We start from the raw sequence: 21357 nt of genomic DNA, 5'->3' as shown, positions 1-21357 counted from the left end.
AAGACGTTTGAGCCCCCTCAAATATGGGCTGAGGGATGGCGCTGTACAACCGTACATAACTTGCAGGACTAGAAAAGTCAAGCCTGCTGTGATGGTACAATTGAAGAAAGCGTTGTTTCTTCAAGCCAATGAATCTGCCCATTTGGTTTTAAGACTATGGGGAGACCCCGTTTTGTACACTTGCAAAATACTCCATAATGGGTGTCTGTTTATCATGGAAATAAATAGTGCATATACCAGACATACAACAGAACTTAAAAATCGGGAGAAATATTCCTTTTTCATTTTTATTAATCATTCTTAAAATCCAACAACATTAAACACATAGCACAACAAGATGCAGCTGGCCAAAATGTAACAAGAAACAGGAAAGGCATCACAGGAAATTAAAATAAATGTTGAGTGGGATGGGTGAAACAAAATACCTGCTTTCAAAAAAAAGGGGGGAAAAAGGCAAAACCATAAGTGTTAATGTATAAGTAGTAATAATAACAATACATTTAAATTATATATTTTTAACAAGTTAAGTGCTGAGAATTTTGTATAGTGTTATATAGTGCTCATGAACATTATTTTATCGCAGTTGGGGGTAATTGGCAGAAGATGGTGTCCTTGAGGCTCCAGGCAACTCCTCCATGACTGCTGGATGGGTCCAGGGCAAAACTGGCACTCGTCTATGTAGTTGATTTGAGTCCCGTTAGCTGTTACAATAATACATTTTTAAAAATGTAAAAAACAAACAAATGCTTTTGTTTTCCTGTACCGGTTAGCATTCCATTTTGACATAAAAAGTATTACTTGTGTCAGAACAGACCTTATACAGTAACTACCAATATTGGTGGCAGCAATCTTTACAAAAACCTTATTGTATTATGTCCATAATTTGTTTATTTAAAAATATATATACACATACTGAGTGTACAAAACATTAGGAACACTGGCTCTTTCCATGACAGACTGATCAGGTGAATCCAGGAGAAAGCTATGATCCCTTATTGATGTCACCTGTTAAATCCACTTAAACAGTGTAGATGAAGGAGAGGTGACAGGATAAATAAGTATTTTTAAGCATTGTGACATGGGTTGTGAATGTGTACCATTCAGAGGGTGAATGGGAAAGACAAAATATTTAATTACCTTGGAAAGGGGTATGGTAGTAGGTGCCAGGCACACCGGTTTGAGTGTGTCAATAACTGCAACGCTGTTGGGTTTTTCCACACTGAACACACAACTGTGGGAAGCATTGGAGTCCACACTCTCACAGCTGAGGCTCTGCACATTCATGGACTGTATCCTATATGGTAGGCCGCTCCTACCAGGTGAAGTAGAGAGGATCTGTGTCTGCAGTACGTACTCACAACTGGTGTACCCCGGGGCTCGGTTCTAAGCCCGCTCCTCTTCTCACTATACACCAAGTCACTCGGCTCTGTCATATCCTCACATGGCCTCTATCATTGCTATGTAGATGACACTCACCTACTTTTCTCCTTCCTCCCTTCTGACACCCAGGTGGCGACACGTATCTCTGCGTGCCTGGCAGATATCTCAGCTTGGATGTCAGCCCACCACCGCAAGCTCAACAAGACGGAGCTGATCTTCCTCCCAGGGAAGGCCTGCCCGCTCAAAGACCTATCCATCACGGTTGACAACTCCAGTATCTCCTTCCGAGAGTGCAAAGAACCTTGGTGTGACCCTGGACAACACCCTGTCGTTCTCTGCAAACAAAGCAGTGACTCGCTCTTGCAGGTTCATGCTCTACATCATCCATAGAGTACAACCCTAACTCACACAGGAAGCAGCAGAGGCCCTAATCCAGGCACCTGTCATGTCCCATCTGGACTACTGCAACTCGCTGTTGGCTGGGCTCCCCGCTTGTGCCATCAAACCCAATAAATTTATCCAGAATGCACCAGCCCACCTGTTGTTCAACCTTCCCAAGTTCTTTCATTTCATCCCGCTCTTCCGCACACTACACTGGCTTCCAGTCGAAGCTTCCCTCCACTACAAGACCATGGTGCTTACCTACTGAATAGCAAAAGGAACTGCCCCGCTCTGCCTTCAGGCTTTGATCAAACCCTACACCTCAACCCGAGCACTCCATTCTGCCACCTCTGGTCTCTTGGTCTTCCCATCCCTACGAGAGGGCAGCTCCCGCTCAGCCCAGCCCAGGCTCCCGCTCAGCCCAGCTCCCAATCAGCCCAGGCCAAGCTCTTCTCTGTCCTAACACGCCCCTGAATCTAGGGCATCTTCCGAAAATATCTGAAACCCTACCTCTTCAAAGAGTATCTTAAATCATGCCACAGCACCCACTCACACCCCTTCCTCACCTGCTCGCACCCCCCCTCCACACCCTGACCCCCACAAAAAAAACTTTAAAAAGCCTTTCGTGAACTAACACTCACACTTTACTTTTTTCCCCTTCCCCTTATTAGCTAACTTTGCTGATAACTACTTTACTGAGCAAAAACGTACTTACTATGACGTGGTTGTCCCACCTAGCTATCTCAAGATGAATGCACTAACAGTAAATCACAAAAATGTCAAATGAGTCAACATGGGCTAGCATCCCTGTGGAATGCTTGACACCTTGTAGTCTATGCCCCAACAAATTGAGGCTGTTCTGAGGTCGAAAGGGACAGAGTTCCTCATGTAAGGACAGAGTTCCTCATGTAAGGACAGAGTTCCTCATGTAAGGACAGAGTTCCTCATGTAAGGACAGAGTTCCTCATGTAAGGACAGAGTTCCTCATGTAAGGACAGAGTTCCTAATGTTTGGTAGACTTAATGTATATTTTTTGGGGCTGAGAAGAGACAGTGAGAAAGATAGTCAGACATTCTAACCCTCGCCAACACCGGCAAGCATGTGTGCTTATAGGCGGTAGCACTAACCGCTAGTCCACAAATCATGTGGTTTTAACATTTAACAGTGCAGATAAGCGATATATGCTTATGTAAGTCTTCACAATGAGACTTTACAATGATTACTGGAGAAGCAAACTTAAAAGGTGATAAACAATGTGTTTCTATTCGTGCTAAATTAGTCTTACCACAGGAAACCCTCCTTAAATTCAGTGAACTTGTGACGGACCATGAACGAGGCCAGAGCATCTGCTACCTGGGGAAACAAGAGCAATGTCGGTTTAGTTCCCAGACATTGAGAATAGTATTTTGTGTGCAATATTACTTACATATTGGCCAGAAATTACTATCGCAACAAAATGGGAAACAACGACACATTTAACAAGCAGTTGTTCAGCCTCATACCCAGAACCCACTCACTTTTTCAGGGGCGTCCTCATGGACAGCATGGCCGCACTGAGGGAGCACCTGCATCTGGAACTTCCCTGAACACAAATGGAACACAAATCTTTATGTGCAATATGCTTCCATTGGATTTAGAAGATGTTACAGTAAAACCATAGGGAGTGGGGAACGATGTTAAGTGGATTGTCACAGTCACCATCAGAACCACAATTGTCAACAACAACCAACCTAACAAACATTAATCCGAGGCCGTCCTCACCTTGCATCTGTCCAATTGTGAGATCTTTGTCAAGCCTGTCCACACCTGTAAAGGGAAAAACGTTATACGCAACATTGTTGTAGTCCAATGTCAAAGACAAATGTATTTGAAATTATATTGAAAACACACAAGTGTAAAAATCATGTGGATTAAAATGTACTGAATTGAGGGACTCACCAGCGAGCAGGAGCAGTTTTGGCACAGGACAGGAAAGGAATAGGGCAGACAGGCCACTGAACCAGCCCTCCCAGTACTTCTCTGTCTTTGATAGATCAATCTGCCAGGTATAAAGGGTATCCTTCTTCACCTGAAGAAAGCCAAGAGACAGTTAACCTTAAATTTACTCTTCATGTACACACTACAACAGACTTTGTAAAGGTGGGAAATGACATACACACTCCCCCAAGATGACATATGCACCCAGATGTATACACCAACTACTAATGCCTAAGAAGACCCACGCATACAAACACACCCGAATACATAGGTATACAATATATTGTAAAAAAATAAACATTACCCCCCCCAATCATCCCATCCCTAACCTCTTGGTCATCCTCCTTCTTTCTTTTGTGGTTGGATTCTCCTTCCTCTTCTTCCTCCTCTTCCTCTTCAATGATGCCGTCTCTGATGCTCTTGGAGACGCCTGGACTGTTGAGGGGTTCCTCACATCTATGGAGGAGGTCAGAACTTGTGTTTAGTTACAGGTCCTGAAAAGTCACACCTTGAAGTTGATTAATTTAAAAGGTATTTTGCCCTCCGAGCCAGTTTTTCTCAGGTCCAGACGTACTTTTTCACCTGGCCTCCCATGGACACCCGGGCTGACTCAACGTTTCGGATCTGTCCACTCTTCACACTGATGGGGGAGGGACAAGATCAGAACACATGACTTGGAATATGCTCTATTAGTAAAGCATTTGCTGAGTATTTCTACACTTGTGTGTATGGACAGCATCTCACACCTCCACTCAATGGCATTCTCCACAGACTTAAAGGTCTTTGGCCGACTCCTGAGGAAATTCTGCATACTGTTTAAGGCATCCATTGCTGTGCCTGAAAAAACACAAGTGGAAATTTTATGAAATAATCACTCAATCAATGAATTAATAACACCGTGTGTCACATGATAGTTTAAAACAAATACATCAATTAATCTTCTGTCAGCTCCTCAACTGCTGCTTGTTTGATCATCAAATGACAAGTCCCGATCATGAGACAAACAAACAAACACCATAATCACCTTCCACAACATCAATCACACACAGGCCAAGTAAAGACGGCACGTGGTTTGCCGCAGCGGTATGAACTGCTATAGCTCCACCCATGCTGTGTCCAATCATCATGATCGGAGGTGGGTTTTCTCCATAGAGTGTTTCCACCACTTTGCCAATGTCCCTGGTGGAGAGATGAGACAAAACCAGCATAAATCAACTGCTAGAACAATCTCATCCATACAAACCAGCCTAATCTAGCTCCTCAAACAATCACACCCAACAGAAGATAGACAATATAGAAAGAGATGGAAAGAGATGTCAGTTTCTTCCCACTGGCACTTTGTCCATGTAAACAAGACTATTCTGGGGGTTGCAGCAAGCCTGTTCTCTCCTTGCATCAAACAGCAGATCAGTGTCTCAATGGGAGACAGCAGCAGCCGATAGCTCATCTGACTCAGTCCTCCTCGCTCTCCAACAGGTTCTCTCCACCCCCTTACAGTAATCCTCCAACACTGCCTCAGGTCCCGTCCAGTTTCCTCCCATCTAAACAACACAATACCTTCCCCATCACACACCCTGTTTAACACTCATCTCTGAATGATGACAGAAAAAAACATTCCTGACAACTTACTTGGCCATTGTTTCCGCTGAGAGATCGTCAGAATTCTTTACTTTTGTGTCACCTTTGTGGGAAAGAAAATAGTTTAAAAAATAATAATACTATTGAGACCATGAATATGAGGTAACCAGAAGGAATGTGTGTTATCATGAGGGAGAGTTAGCCACTCACCATGGGCCCGGAGGTCCATAGCCACCACCCGGCAGTTAATTCTGTTGTATATCACCGCCTGCAAACACAAACCCACTGTGTTAACTTAACTCTGGCCAGAATTCAGTGTCAGTCTGTGTTATTATAAGGCAAGCTCACAAACATACTGATCCATCTTGTGTGAATCCTGGTTTAGGAAGGCCACCAAAAATTCTGAAATTTCCATCCCCAACTACAACATTTTCCACCAACTGCCAAAGGGGATGGAGTTGCAATCTACTGCAGAGTTCTGTCATGCTATCCAGGTCTGTGCCCAAACAGTTCGAGCTTCTACTTTTAAAAATCCACCTTTCCAGAAACAAGTCTCTCACTGTTATTATAGACCGCCCTCAGCTGTGCCCTGGACACCATATGTGAATTAATTGCCCCCCACTTATCTTCAGAGTTTGTACTGTTAGGTGACCTAAACTGGGACATGCTAACACCCCGGCCATCCTACGATCTAAGCTAGATGCCCTCAATCTCACACAAATGATGAAGGACCCTACCATGTACAACCCCATATCTGTAAACACAGGCACCCTCATAGATATCATCCTGACCAACCTGCCCTCCAAATACACCTCTGCTGTCTTCAAGCAGGATCTCAGCGATCACAGCCTCATTGCCTGCGTCCGTGGTCAAACGACCACCCCTCATCACTGTCAAACGCTCCCTAAAACACTTCAGCGAGCAGGCCTTTCTAATCAACCTGGCCCGGGTATCTTGGAAGGATATTGACCTCATCTCGTCAGTAGAGGATGCCTGGTTGTTCTTTAAAAATGCTTTTCTCACCATCTTAAATAAGCATGCCCCAATCAAAAAATGTAGAACTAAGAACAGATATAGCCTTTGGTTCACTCCAGACCTGACTGCCCTTGACCAGCACAAAAACATCCTGTGGCGTACGGCATTAGCATCAAATAGCCCCCGCGATATGCAACTTTTCAGGGAAGTTAGGAACCAATATAAACAGGCAGTTTGAAAAAGCTAGCCTTTGCTTTCCTAACAGAAATTTGCATCCTGTAGCACAAACTTGAAAAGGTTCTGGGACAGTAAAGGGTTCTGTAAAGTCCATGGACCTCCTCCCAGTTGCCCACTGCACTGAGGCTAGGAAACACTGTCACCAACGATAATCGAGAATCTCAAGAAGCATTTTTCTACAGCTGGCCATGCTACCCCTACCCTGGTCAACAGCTCTGCATCCCCCACAGCAACTTGCCCAAGCCTCCCCCATGCATCCTTCACCCAAATCCAGATAGCAGATGTTCTGAACGAGCTGCAAAATCTGGAAAACTATAAATCAGCTGGGCTAGACAATCTGGAACCTCTCTAAAATTATCCACCGCAATGGTTGCAACCACTATTACTAGCCTGTTCAACCTCTCATCATCTGAGATGCCTAAAGGAAAGCTGCCGCAGTCATCCCCCTCTTCAAAGGGGAAGACACTCTAGATCTAAACTGTTACAGGCCAATATCTATCCTACCCTGCCTTTCTAAAAGTCATCGAAAGCCAAGTTAACAAACAGATCACCGACCATTTCGAATCCCACTGTACCTTCTCTGCTATGCAATCTGGTTTCCGAGCTGGTCATGGGTGCACCTCAGCCACGCTCAAGGTCCTAAACAATATCATAACCTCCATCGATAAAAGACAGTAATGTGCAGCCGTCTTCATCGACCTGGCCAAGGCTTTCGACTGTCAATCACCGCATTCTTATCGGCAAACTCAACAGCCATGGTTTCTCAAATGACTGCCTCGCCTGGTTCACCAACTACTTCTCAGATAGAGTTCAGTGTGTAAAATTGGAGGGACTGCTGTCCGGACCTCTTGGCCCGAGAATTGCCACTCTTTTCTCTGTATAAATCAATGTCGTCACTCTTGCTGCTGGTGATTCTCTGATCCAGCTCTATGCAGACAGCACCATTCTGGCCTCCATATACTTCTGGCCCTTCTTTGGACACTGTTAACTAACCTCCAGACGAGCTTCAATGCCATACAACTCTCCTTCCGTGGCCTCCAACTGCTCTTAAATGCAAGTAAAACTAAATGCATGCTCTTCAACTGATCACTGCCCGCACCCGCCCAACATCACTACTCTGGACGGTTCTGACTCAGAATATTTGGACAACTACAAATACCTAGGTGTCTGGTTAGACTATAAACTCTCCAGAATCACATTAAGCATCTCCAATCCAAATTTAAATCTAGAATCGGCATCCTATTTCACAACAAAGCCTTCTTCACTCATGCTGCCAAACATACCCTCGTAAAACTGACTATCCTACCGATCCTTGACTTTGGCGATGTCATTCACAAAATAGCCTCAAACTTTTGTCGTGGAAGGATCAGAATTTGCTCCCTCTAATGTTGTTTCTATCTTAACCTATAGCCTAACCTTTTTCTCTCCGTGAGTTTGTCCAGGAGTTTGTATTTAGAGTGGGTTGTATCTAAATGACAATTTGATATATGCCTGTTGATATGGAGGATTTGGTTTATGGTTATGGATTTTGGGAAAGGAGACAAAGCTGAACGATTAATTATGTCTATGTTGTCTGACTGTGTGTCTTTGCTATTAAAAGGAACTCAGTTGCATTGTAAGGGGGCTCTCAGAAAATTCACTGGGAGACACTGAATTTATCTGAGAGTCACAGGATTGTGGTAGAGCTTGTATAATTAAAGATGGACTTTAATAACTAACCCTGACGTGTGTGTGTGGTTTGCTCCCATGATTTGGTAAATAGAGGAAATTTCCACAACACTCTACTCAGCAAATTGGATGTAGTCTATCACAGTGCCATCCATTTTGTCAACAAAGCCCCATATACTACCCACCACTGCAACATTTATGCTCTCGTTGACTGGCCCTCGCTTCATATGCGTTGCCAAACTCACTTGCTCCAGGTCATCTAAGTCTTTGCTAGGTAAAGCCCCGCCTTATCTCAGCTCACTTGTCACCACAGCAGCACCCACCCATAGCACGCGCACCAGCAGGTATATTTCACTGGTCATCCCCAAAGCCAACTCCTCTTTTGGCCGCCTTTCCTTACAGTTCTCTGCTGCCAATGACTGGAACGAATTGCAAAAATCACTGACGCTGGAGTCTTATATCTCACTAACTTTAAGCATCAGCTGTCAGAGCAGCTTACTGATCATTGCACCTGTACACATCCCATCTGTAAATAGCACACCAAACTACCTCATCCCCATATTATTATTTATTTTTTCTTCTTTGCACCCCATGATCTCTACTTCCACATTCATCTTCTGCACATCTATCACTCCAGTGTTTATTTGTAATTATTTCACCAGTATGGCCTATTTATTGCCTTACCTCCCTAATCTTACTACATTTCCACACACTGTATATACATTTTTCTATTGTGTTATTGACTGTACGTTTGTTTCTCTCATGTGTAACTGTGTTGTTTGTGTCACACTACTTTGCATTATCTTGGCCAGGTCTCAGTTGTAAATGAGAACTTGTTCTCAACTGGCCTACCTGGTCAAATAAATGGATTTTTTTTATTTTATATATTTTTTTAAATAAAAATCTTCAACAGTCACTCAATACAACCTTACAGTACCCTTTCAGAAAGTATTCACACTCCTTGACTTTTTCTGAATGGGAAATGGATTAAATTTAGATTTTTATTTGTCACTGGCCTATACACAATACCCCATAATGTCAAAGTGGAATGATGTTTTTTGAAATTTTTACAAATTAATTAAAACATGAAAAGCTTGAATGTCTTAAGAGTCAATAAGTAATCAACCCCTTTGTTACGGCAAGCCTAAATGAGTTCAGAAGTAAACATTTGCTTAAAGCTGCAATAATGTAACCTTTTGGGAGACTGACCTAAAATCATAGAAAAGTGTGTTATAGATCTGCTATTCTCATCGAAAGCAAGTCTAAGAAGCGGTAGATATGTTCTATGTGCACTATTTCTATAGCTTCCAGTTCTTAAGCTTTGTTTTTGCATCTTTTACTTTCTATTTTGTACACCAGCTTCAAACAGCTGAAAATACAATATTTCTGGTAATGTAAATTTAATGAGAGTGAAGTAATGACAGTGAGTTTGAGACAGGTGGGAATTTTTGCAGAAAGTACATATTGGCTCATCAGATATAATTTCCCAAAACCAATGTTATGAGATCTTTGTGAGGATTTAAGACCTACTTTTGAAAGGGAAACACATACCATTCGAGTGCACATCAAGTGCTCGCTACCCTCGAGTATGGGCACTTTTCGGCGGGAGCTTGCCGACCGGCATTTCACATCCTTCAATGAGCAAATGTTTTTGGATTGAATCATCAGAAAAACAAGCTGAAACATACACCATGGCACAACAGGCTAAGAGGGGTTTCTTTGACATCACTGGGTTCCCAAAGAAAAAAAAACAGCTCCCATGTCACCATAAAAGCACCATTCCAAAACGAGTTCAACTAGGCTATGTTAACAGAAAAAGGCTTCCACTCTTAATGTGCAGGTGATTATGCAATGTGCAAAAAAGCACTACTGAATGTGGTGGCAAGGTTGCCAGGTGAAACTCAAGACTCGTTCATCCGCAGAAATAGCAATGTCGGCCTATACGCCTACCGGAGGGAGCTGTTGAGGATGGTGAGTGTTGCCTACTCATTTGAAGTATTTGCTTGTAATCAATCTGACACTAGCACCTCTATTCCAGTCTTGGAAAAGTGTTTATTTCATAGCTTTTTTTTGTTTTACCATTGTATTTCATCATACGGCCTTGTATATTCGCTATATGCTTAAAAGGGATGATTTTGCCCATATATGGCTAATTAGGGGCATTTCGAAATGCAAAATGTGCGCATGACGCTCGTAGGACTGTTTGATAAAACACACTTTTTCTATGCATACGAACATTTTAAATTCCATTCGTAAGTAGTATTTTATAATAGTGTCTATGCAATATTGATAAATGAGGCCCCTGGTTCGGTCTGCTTTCCATTAGACACTGGGAGATGAATTCACCTTTCAGCAGGACAATAACCTAAAACAAGGCCAAATCTATACTGGAGTTGCTTACCAAGAAGACAATGACTGTTCCTGAGTGGCCAAGTTACAGTTTTGACTTAAACATAGTTGAAAATCTATGGAAAGACTTGAAAATTGTTGTCTAGCAAAGATCAACAGCCAATTTGCCAAGAATTTTGAAAAGAATAATGGCCAAATGTTTCACAATCCAGGTGTGGAAAGCTCTTCGATACTTACACAGAAAGACTCACAGCTGTAATTGCTGCTTCTACAAAAGACTCAAGGGTGTGAATAACGTATTTCGTTTTCAATAAATTTGCAAAAATGTCTAAAAACGTGTTTTCACTTTGTCATTATGGGGTATTGTGCGTAGATGTGCGAGATAAGAAATCAATTTAATCCATTTTTAATTCAGGCTCTAACAACTAGGGCTGTTGCGGTGACCATATTACCACCAGTCATGACTGCAGTAAAATTCCAAGTGACCATTGAGTCACGGTAATCTCCTTTTATGCACTCAGGACATGGATTGGTAGAACCCAACTCGCTAATTGCCTAGTATGCAGGGCTCTGTTGTCCCTCTAACCACTCTGACATCAATGCAAATGGATTCGAAAATCACAATCAAAACAGTATCAAGCTATTAAAAAAATGTTTAAAAAAATAAAAAAATTAACTCACCTAACTGATTGATTTGAAGAAATAGAAGTGGAAAATATGGACGTTGTGCATGTTGTTCCTAAGAAAAACAACGAAATGGATAGCACTTTCTAAGGTGAGGATTATTCAAAACACACATATGCATAGGCCTATATATATATATATGAGCCCAAGACCCAAAATTTATCCTAAATTAAAATAATGATTCTGCTGTTATACAATATATAGCCTACCACATACTATGCACGGCAGAAAAATATTTGTAAAATTAAAGATTTCAAATGTGTTTGGTACATAATTGGTCTAGCCTTATTCCAAAAAAGTGTTATTCTAGTAAACACCTTTGAGAGTGGACTGTATTATTATGCATACTGGATGAACTTGTTTCCTCATGCTACGCTCCAAACTTTCTATCCATGAGTTTGGGAGCAAACGTATAGGCCTAGGTGATGCTGTTGGTTCATTGATTGTGCAGGGCGGCTTACAGAGCTAGCCTATAATTATAGTGAATTTGTGTTTGACTTTGAATAGCCTAGTAATAGGGCATTTTTATATTTTCATAATTAATAGGCTGACATTACCTTTAGCTACAGAATCTCACCACTGTGTATTTCCATCTCCTCCGCTCTCCTTAATTCTGTTCTCGTGTGCACAGAGAGGTTCTGTCAATAGTTTCATGAAATATGTTTTGTTGTAAAAACATGTTACTATCAATGTCCCCGAACAGATTTCCCTTGGTTTCCCAAATTAAGCACTGGGTAGTATGAGGATTCTGTGTTATGCACTATAGCCCGTTACCATATATGTGATTGAATATTATCTGCTGTTGGCTTGTGTGGATGTATGTATGTATGTGTTATGCAACATAGCTGACTTGAAACATTGTTAACAGTTTCAGGGCCATGGGCCTTTCTCATGATGGACAAATACAGAATAACAAAAACGGACACATAGAGAACGTAGTGTAGCAAACCACAGACTGTTTTTTGTTAGAACTCAAACTTAACAATAACAGAAACCAGATATGTGATAACGGTATCTAGGGAATGAGCGCATAGATACTCGACACAGCAACAGTTACATCTATCAACTGGAGCGTAACTAACAGTAGCTGCAGGAACAGGGTTGGAGATCCCATGGCATACAGAGTTTGGGCAGAAAATCCCCTGTTGCAAAGCAAGAGGCTGCATGTTCCTCAAACAGTGGTTGATAGATGGAGTGAAATATCCGGAGTAGCCTACCCAGCATAGGATTGAAAAACGAACCAGCCGGAGAAGCGGCTTCCATTCGCTATTGGAGTGCATAATGATGACATGTCTTTATCCCACTGCCCATTTGATAATGGGCCATTCTAAATATAGTTAAATAGATTTATTAGACTATATTAAAATGTATTTATTAGACTTGTTTTTTTTAAAGGTGCATATCAGTGGCTTGTATGCCTGGAGATGCTAAACATCTTTATGTTAATTAACGGTCAGGCTGGCAGTCTTTTGCATGAAAATAACCAGCTGACAAAATGTAATGACCGCCACAGCCCTAAACTCAACAAAATGTGGAATAAGTCAAGGGGTATGAATACTTTAAGGCTCTGTAAATGTAGGACATGTGATGGTAGTGTGTGTACATAAAACAGTATGAGTGCTCCATCTGGTATATGATAGTATTACTCACAGTGAACACAGCCCAGGAGAGAGCAGAGTGGCCTCCTCCATGGAGCAGGAGCAGCACAGGACCATGCTGGCCGCTGCAGTAGATTCTGAACGTGTGCAGAGTAGTCAAGGAATATAGAGTATAGACACATTCACAATGGAGATATGCTTATGATGCACTGGATCAGGAGTTCAATATTACACAATATAAAATTATCTTCAGTAAGTGTTTCAAAAATATGATACATCATTCATGGTTCAATTCCATGTGTAGATGAACATTAGCACACTTATGGGAGCCACAGTAAAGGATATATCTTTGCCGTTATCGTTTTCCACTTCTACATCTTCCATCGCTTCAAAGTATTCACTCCAGGAGAGTGGGGAGAAGTCTCTCTTCCGTCCAGGTCTGTGTGTTAGCCAAGTTGAGTATCAAACAGAAAGAGGATTTTAAACAGTGGGTAAATCCATTTGAATTCAATCACTTTTTGACAGCACCCCTTTTGATTTGAACAAAACCTTCCATACATTTGCCCAGTGTAGAAGTGCTCCAAAAGTGACATTTTGGACCTGAATGCCAAAACATTCAAGAGATAAGTGCTCAAAGTTGACCCATTTTGCATACCCCACCATACCATGAAACATCCATGTCTTCACCACTGGAAAGGATAAATGGTTGAGATTGATATAATTTCAATATTTTATCATTTCTTGAAAAAACTTTAAATAAAACTTGTCATTTTTTTAAACCTGTCAATTATCTAAAAATGCATGAAATCTTTTTCCCCTTCATATTTACATGTGTATTTTACATAATCTGAGGTTTTTATGTTGTGCCCGCCATTGTTTGAGACAAGATGCTCTTGGTGGTTGTCATGTTTTGGCTGATAAATGTACTAAAGTGGGAATAAAATTTAAATGTAAACTTTCAAATGGGACCACAAAGACGTTTAGAAGTCCACAAATCAGAGAACTTGAATGGGAATAGACGAAATTGAAATTATACTGTCAATTCTTTATAGGAAACCTATTGAAATCATAGAAATGTAGATAATAGATAGACATGACCATTTAAGTTGACATTTGACAGTGGTCATCTTTGTGGTAGTAATTAGAAGTAAAAATGTTAATTCAATTTACATTTCAATGGTGTACCAGCTAAATTGCTGTGATATGGAAGAATAGGTCCATTATATGAATTATATTTCTATGATTGAAATGACACCCACCCTGTATTCAATAGCATACTCAAGTGATCTCAGGGACATCAAAAACCTAAAATGATGTAAAGTAGGGTTTAAGCTACAAAATATGCAAATATGAAGAAAAAAATAGTTTAAGCATTTTTTGATAATTTACACTACAGGTGTAAAAACGTAATGTTTATATATTCAAAATACTAATTATGGCATATTTTTTAAGCCTTGTAGGCAAGCTTTTAAATTATATCAAACTAGACAGTTTATATTTTCCAGTGATGAAGACATGGATGGTGGGGTATGCAAAATGGGTCAACTTTGAGAACCTTTATCTAAAGAAAAAGTTACTTTCCAACCACTTCATTTATGGGCAAACGTGTATGGAAAGTTATGTAGAAATCAAAAGAGAGGCAGACAAAAAGGGATTTCATTTCAAATAAATTTACCCCAGTGTAGTCCTACATTAACCCTTAGCTCAAGCTGTAAATGTCATGTTATCTCATATACACTCAGGGGCATGCCATCAAATGTATGGTTAATTAATCAGTGGATGTTGTATACCAATAATTATGAAACCATTCAAATAAGATGAAGCAGAAAGACCTTATTGATCAAATAGGGATTACCTGTGAGAATGACTTAACTATAAAGTAAGAAATTGAGTCATGACCAGTGATTTAGATAATAAATCATTGGTCATGACACGAGAGGGACTATGACTGCAGCTCTGGTAACAGAGTGGAAGGAGGGATACCCACACAACAAAAAGGGTGGATTCATTTTAGCTATACCGGTTCATAAATTGGACCATTAACGACCCATGTGAAACACTAATATTGAAGAATATGGAGGCAGCATAATCCATAAAAGATTCGTAGCTATCAAGCTAACTTATTTCATAACACGGTAGCTTGTTGACTGATGATGCTCCTAATGTACTGACCTGTCATAACCAGCTGGCTTTCGCACTTGAATGGAACAATTAAACAACGTGAAGAGGAGCATTGTTCACAAGATAATAGGATTGAAAAACTATTATTTTCAGTACCTAATGTCAGCTGTCAGATATTTAACTGTCATCTAGTTAGCTAGACACGTTTTGAACTTAGCTAACTAGTTTTACCACAAAAGTTAAGAGGAAAAGACTGTTGTTGGCTCAGGTTAGTTACGCATTCACAAGTTGTAGGGTTTAGCAACAAGAGCCAGACAACTATCTGATTATAGCCTCGCCAACCATCTCAAAACTAGCTGTGAACTCACCCCATTCTCATTTTAGACCGCGACTGCAAGCCTCCTGACACGGGAGGTCTGGAAGCTAACACATTCAAATGCAACTGTTTCTCCATGCTGTCGAACGCGGGGCCAAGGCCGTTCAGTCAAAAGCAAATCTTCCCCCTCCTTCGAACCATACGATGTTCTTCCAGCACCAGTCAGCTATTAGCAGCTATAAATTGACAACCGCAAAATGTGTTTATCGTCCCACAACATTACCCGTTTGCCAATTGCCGCATTGCACTCTGGGATATGTTCGCATACTGCTCACTATTCTCAACTAAATCATCAAGATACATTCATAGAAAAACTATATTTCCCAGAAAACATGGTGTAAGTGTAGAACCTTAATCTTCGTTAAAAAAAGAAGAAAATGACGTAATCAAATAAAATAACATTTAATTGGTGCATACACATATTTAGAAGACGTTATTGTGGGTGTAGCGAAATGCTTGTGTTCCTAGCTTCAACAGTGCAGTAATATCTAACTACTCACAACAATACACACAAATCTAAAAGTAAAATAATTAAATTAAGAAAAATAGAAATATAAGACGAGCAATGTCGGAGTCCGGAATATACATATATATCTGTAGAATATATATATATATAATAATAATGTTTACATACTGTTTTACTAATTTCATATGTATATACTGTATTCTAGTCAATGTCATCCTATTCAACTATTGCTATATACTATTCTATCCTACGTATTCTACATATATATTGACAACATATATTGATATATATATATATATATATATATATATATATATATATATATATATATATATATATATATATATATATATATATATATATATATATAGACATTACATTACATTTAAGTCATTTAGCAGAGGCTCTTATCCAGAGCGACTTACAAATTGGTGCATTCACCTTATATAGAATAGTATATATATATACATATATATTCTACAGATATATATTTATATTCCGGGCTCCGGCATTGCTCGTCCTAATATTTATATTTTTCTTAATTGAATTATATATATATATATCTGTAGAATACGTAGGATAGAATAGTATATAGCAATAGTTGAATAGGACATTGACTAGAATACAGTATATACATATGAAATTAGTAAAACAGTATGTAAACATTATTAAAATAACCAGTGATTCCATGTCTATGTACACAGAGCAGTAGCCTGGTGGTAGCCGGCTAGTGACAGTGACTAAGTTCAGGGCAGGGTATTGGGTGGAGGCCGGCTAGTGATGGCAGTCTGATGGCCTTGAGATAGAAGCTGTTTTTCAGTCTCTTGGTCCCAGCTTTGATGCACCTGTACTAACCTCGCTTTTTGGATGATAGCAGGGTGAACAAGCCGTGGCTCTGTGGTTTATGTCCTTGATGATCTTTTTGGCCTTCCTGTGACATCTGCTGCTGTAGGTGTCCTGGAGGACATGCAGTGTGCCCCCGGTGATGCGTTGGGCAGACTGCACCACCCTCAGGAGAGCCCTGCGGTTGCAAGCGGTGCAGTTGCCATACCAGACAGCGATACAACCCGATAGGATGCTCTCAATGGTTTAGGGTTAAGGTTAGGGTTCAATCTGTAAAAGTTTGAAAGGGTCTTAGGGGAAAAGCAGAAATTCTTTAGCCTCCTGAGGTTGAAAATACACTGTTTTGCCTTCATCGCTGCCCTGTCTGTGTGGGTGGACAATTTCAGATTGTCTGTGATATGTATTCCAAGGAACTTTAAGTTTTTCACCTTCTCCGCTGCGGCCCCGTCGATGTTGATGGAGGCATGCTCCCTCTGCTGTCTCCTGAAGTCCACGATCATTTCCTTAATCTTTGTTGACGTTGAGGGAGAGCTTATTTTCCTGGCACCACTCTGCCAGGGCCCTCACCTCCTCACTGTAGGCTGCCTCGTCATTGTTGGAAATCTGGCCTACTACTGTTGTGTCGTCTGCAAACTTGATGATTGAGCTGAAGGCATGCATGGCCATGCAAGGAGTACAGGAGGGGGCTGAGCACCCGGTGTTGAGGATCAGCGTAGTCGAGGTGTTGTTTCCTACATCCACCACTCGGGGGCGGCCCGTCAGGAAGTCCAGGACACAGTTGCACAGGGTGGGGTTCAGTCCCAGGCCCGAACTTAATGATGAGCTTGGAGGGTACTATGGTGATGAAGGCTGAGCTGTAGTCAATGAACAACATTCTTACATAGGTATTCCTCTTGTCCAGATGGGATAGGGTAGTGTGCAATGCAATGGCGATTGCATCGGCAGCCTTGCGTGGGTTAACAAGCTTAAATTTCTTACGTCAGCCATGATGAACGAGAGCCCACAGTCCTCGGGAGGGGCCCATGTCGGTGGCACTGTGTTTTCCTCAAAACGGGCGAAGAAGGTGTTTAGCTTGTCCGGGAGCAAGACGTTGGTGTTGATTACTGAAAAATGTATTACAGAAAAATTATAATCATCATTATATTGCCAATGGCAATGGTTAATCATAGTTATAACAAGCATAACAATCATAACTGGACCCTAATCATCATCATCGTCCCATTCCCTTGGATTAAATCAATGTTTATTTATTGGTTGAGTACACTGATTTTTAGATGTTATCGCAGGTGCATCAAAATACTTGTGTTTCTAGCTCCAACAGTGCAGTACTACCTAGCAATACAAAAAGTTTATATAATACCTCTATCGGTACAAAGCATCAGTTCATTGCAAAGTGTGCAAGGAGCTGTGCAAGTGAGCAAGGTGAAGTATATTACATAGGAGCACTACCATAGAATAACCAATGGAGGCCAGTGTGAAGCAGGCCAGAGATGAACAGTTTCTTACTTTTTATACACAGCTTCTGACTCCTCAGTCAAATCAATTAAGAAATAGCCTCAATACTGACATGTGTAAGGATTTGTGTATGTTCTTGGGTGTCCGTGGCAGCAGGGGTTGTTTCACCATGACATCATCATCATTGCTTCAATCCCCCCATCATTGCCTTCCCCCCTGACCAGGCTGGAGTTTGATATTGCTGAGATTCCCCTTTGAGGTGCAGAATGCCACGAGCATACATATTACTGTATGTAATCATGAAGAACGCAGGCAATAACCCTGGTTGCTGCTATGTCATTGTGTTAACCTTCTACACTCTATCCTGATTCTTAAAAGTATGCAAACTGTCATTGATGCAAATAGAGTCATCCCCATACAGAGACAATACAACTTATATGGTCATCCCTCTGTGACATGACCTGAGTGAATCCTACTACTATAGAATATCCTTCCCTGCAACAAAGCTCCACTAGAGGGCAATAAAGGAGATAACATCAGAGCACAACTACATGCCAATATAACCCTGTAGAGCAGGGGTTGACAACAGGCGTTTTTTGTGAGGGCCCCAAAGGTTTTCAGTAAAAAAAAATATAAAAAAATCCGTTTTTGGTCATAAAAGACTGTAAATATCACCATGAATTCTGCTAAAAATGTATATTTTAATTGAGGAAATATGTCCCCAAGTATTCCCACAAATAAAAAGAGAGACAGTATGATTGTGTCTTATTGTAATCAAGGTATGAAATTGTTATTTTCAAATACAATCTATTTTTGGGTTTACTTGTGGTCAATTTGCAGTGTGCAAATTACTATAATTATGTTCAGGCCTCAACCATCCATGCGGACAAAAATCAACCCACAACAAGCTGGAGAGCTCTCTCAGGAACCAACTGACAGAGTAATGACAAATGATCATTCATGGTTCCCCACTACACTGCACATACAGTACATATAACACCCACTTCCATATAACATGGCAGACATACCATGTGTTGAAGTTTTGGCTCATTCGCATGATAGAGAGTGCAAAGTAAAGCTGTGGTTTGGATACTTCCTGGTACTGTTTACTTGACAGAGGTGGTTAGATAGTATTGTTGAGCACAGACAAACACATGCACGCTCACTTGCTCACTTCACACAAGAAGTCTTTCATCTGTCAGGTGTGATTATCTGCAGTGTTTAAATGGCCACTCCTCAAATGAGGAAGTTGTTTGAATAGGACATTCTGTTCTCTACATCTTGTCATAGTGTGTTATGCAGTTTTCATATCACTCAGCGGTGTCTGATGTTCAGACTAGTTACACAGAAGAAAAGCTTTATCAAGCTTATAGAATTGGAGTTTCAAATGGAAATTTCACATGGAACAAACAAATTCCTAACATGCCACAGAAGAACCCATTTCACAGTATTCCCTGTTACAACCTGGCTCAAGATTGTACCAAACAAGGGGAAACCACACACTCAGTAAAGGAATAACAAAATGAATTTATTCCATAAATAAAGTGAACACTCACAACAATAATCAGATGAGATATGAAAGTCAGTAAATTTCACATCAACTGCCAAAGCCACAACAAAACAACCAACACTATGCATGGAGAGAGGAATCTCTTGCTGAATGGGGAAGTAGTTGCTTTATGCCACAGCTGAGCTTTCACAGGTGTGCCCCATCAGCACTGACGACCCTACTCCGCCCACCAATCTCCTGCAGGAAGTAAGCGCAGCAAAGCCAAGCAAACAGAGCAGGGAGGGGCCGTCACATCACTTTTTTCTCAATGTACCACACGCATACTGTATGTAGGGTATGTTGAGACGTTTTTTATATTCAGCATCAGTACATCAAGGGAGATATAGTATTTTATCTAAGAAAGATATTTACATATATTTCAGGATGTTGTGTATCACAGGAAATAATCAGAATTCATATAAACAACAAATGTTTTGAAAACAGAGCATGTCCAAAAAAAGTGGTCTCTTGGCACAATTTACCCCAGATCAGATATGGAGTAAATTGAGCATAGGGACAGGGAGAGGAAAGTGGGGTAAGTTGAGCCATGTCTTACATTCAGCATCACTGGGTCAAGGAAAATACAATATTCTTTCTAACAAAGATATTCACACATATTTCAGGATGATGTGTATCCCTGGAAATAATCAGAATTCATGACAGATACAGGAAGGGAGAATCATCACGGAAGGGTTTTCATCTTTGCAAAGTACACACGGCATTTATGAAAAGCATGCATGTAAAGTTGTCTAGCATTCAATGCATGTCAGATCTAATGGGCAAATAGTAAGATTAACACTGCATATCTTCCCTTATTGTAAAGTACTCCTCAGTAAAAGGCACATGACAGCTGCTTGGAGTTTGCCAAAAGGACTCTCAGACCATGAGAAACAATATTCTCTGGTCTGATGAAACCAAGATTGAACTTTTTGATCTGAATGCCAAGAGTCACGTCTGGAGAAAACCTGGCACCCTACGGTGAAGCATGGTGGTGGCAGCATCATGCTGTGGGGATATTTTTCAGCAGCAGTGACTGGGAGACTAGTCAGGATCGAGGCAAAGATGAACGGAGCAAAGTACAGTGAGATCCTTGATGAAAACCTGCTCTAGAGCGCTCAGGACCTCATATTTGGGATGTCATGGTAAATGTGATATTTCAGTTTATTTTTTCTTAGCAAAAGAAAAAAACAGTTTTAGCTTTGTCATTATGTGGTATTGTGTGTACAATAAGGCTCTAACGTAACAAAATGTGGAAAAAGTGAAGAGGTCTGAATATTTTCCGAATGTACTGTACCACAAAAGCCAGTGGTGCCTTATTGCTATTATAAACTGGTTGCCAACGTTATTAGAGGAGTAAAAAAAACAATGCCAGATACCGGTGGTCTAATATGATATGATATTTTTTATTTAACCTTTATTTAACTAGGCAAGTCAGTTAAGAACAAATTCTTATTTTCAATGATGGCCTAGGAACAGTGGGTTAACTGCCTGTTCAGGGGCAGAACGACAGGTTTGAACCTTGTCAGCTCGGGGATTTGAACTTGCACCTGAATGCTGATATAATTCAGCTATAATTAAGCAATAATAATTCAGAAATAATTAAGCAATAAGGCCTGAGGGGGTGTGGTATTTGGCAAATATTCAAAGGGCTGTTCTTATGCACAATGCAACGCAGAGTGCTATGACACAGCCCTTAGCCGTGGTATACTGGCCAAATATC

The 21357-nt window shown here is 40.7% G+C and overlaps 1 protein-coding gene across 3 annotated transcripts; it reads right to left on the bottom strand.

Annotated features, from left to right (window-relative positions):
• Positions 1-273: 273 nt before the first annotated feature.
• Positions 274-15591, bottom strand: LOC123998845 (protein phosphatase methylesterase 1-like). Of its 3 annotated transcripts, XM_046304043.1 has the most exons (15): positions 15317-15591; positions 13173-13266; positions 12880-12972; positions 5527-5584; positions 5368-5419; positions 5133-5279; positions 4763-4917; positions 4485-4575; positions 4313-4378; positions 4068-4194; positions 3700-3829; positions 3523-3567; positions 3279-3343; positions 3047-3114; positions 274-701 (listed from the first exon to the last, which is right to left on the bottom strand). In XM_046304043.1, exons 1-15 carry the CDS (start codon positions 15400-15402, stop codon positions 698-700), a joined length of 1281 nt encoding a protein of 426 aa, XP_046159999.1. In that variant the 5' UTR covers positions 15403-15591; the 3' UTR covers positions 274-697. The 3 variants fall into 3 exon arrangements, with proteins under 3 accessions (XP_046159999.1, XP_046160000.1, XP_046160001.1); XM_046304044.1 differs by lacking the exon at positions 5133-5279 and having other exon boundaries at positions 15317-15589; XM_046304045.1 differs by lacking the exons at positions 13173-13266; positions 15317-15591 and adding an exon at positions 11227-11284.
• Positions 15592-21357: the final 5766 nt, after the last annotated feature.

Source organism: Oncorhynchus gorbuscha, linkage group LG16 (assembly GCF_021184085.1).
Source record: "Oncorhynchus gorbuscha isolate QuinsamMale2020 ecotype Even-year linkage group LG16, OgorEven_v1.0, whole genome shotgun sequence".
In the NCBI taxonomy this organism is placed as follows: domain Eukaryota; kingdom Metazoa; phylum Chordata; class Actinopteri; order Salmoniformes; family Salmonidae; genus Oncorhynchus; species Oncorhynchus gorbuscha.
This window is presented reverse-complemented; position numbering and strand designations above follow the sequence as displayed.

What these genes read in the sequence shown, in the direction of transcription:
- LOC123998845 (XM_046304043.1), bottom strand. Translation starts at nt 15,402, where the DNA reads ATGGAGAAACAGTTGCATTTGAATGTGTTAGCTTCCAGACCTCCCGTG. An exon ending in TGTGATTGATGTTGTGGAAG is followed by an intron (nt 4,576 to 4,762) that starts GTGATTATGGTG and finishes GTGTTTTTTCAG; the next exon opens with GCACAGCAATGGATGCCTTA. An exon ending in AAAACTGCTCCTGCTCGCTG is followed by an intron (nt 3,568 to 3,699) that starts GTGAGTCCCTCA and finishes TTCCCTTTACAG; the next exon opens with GTGTGGACAGGCTTGACAAA.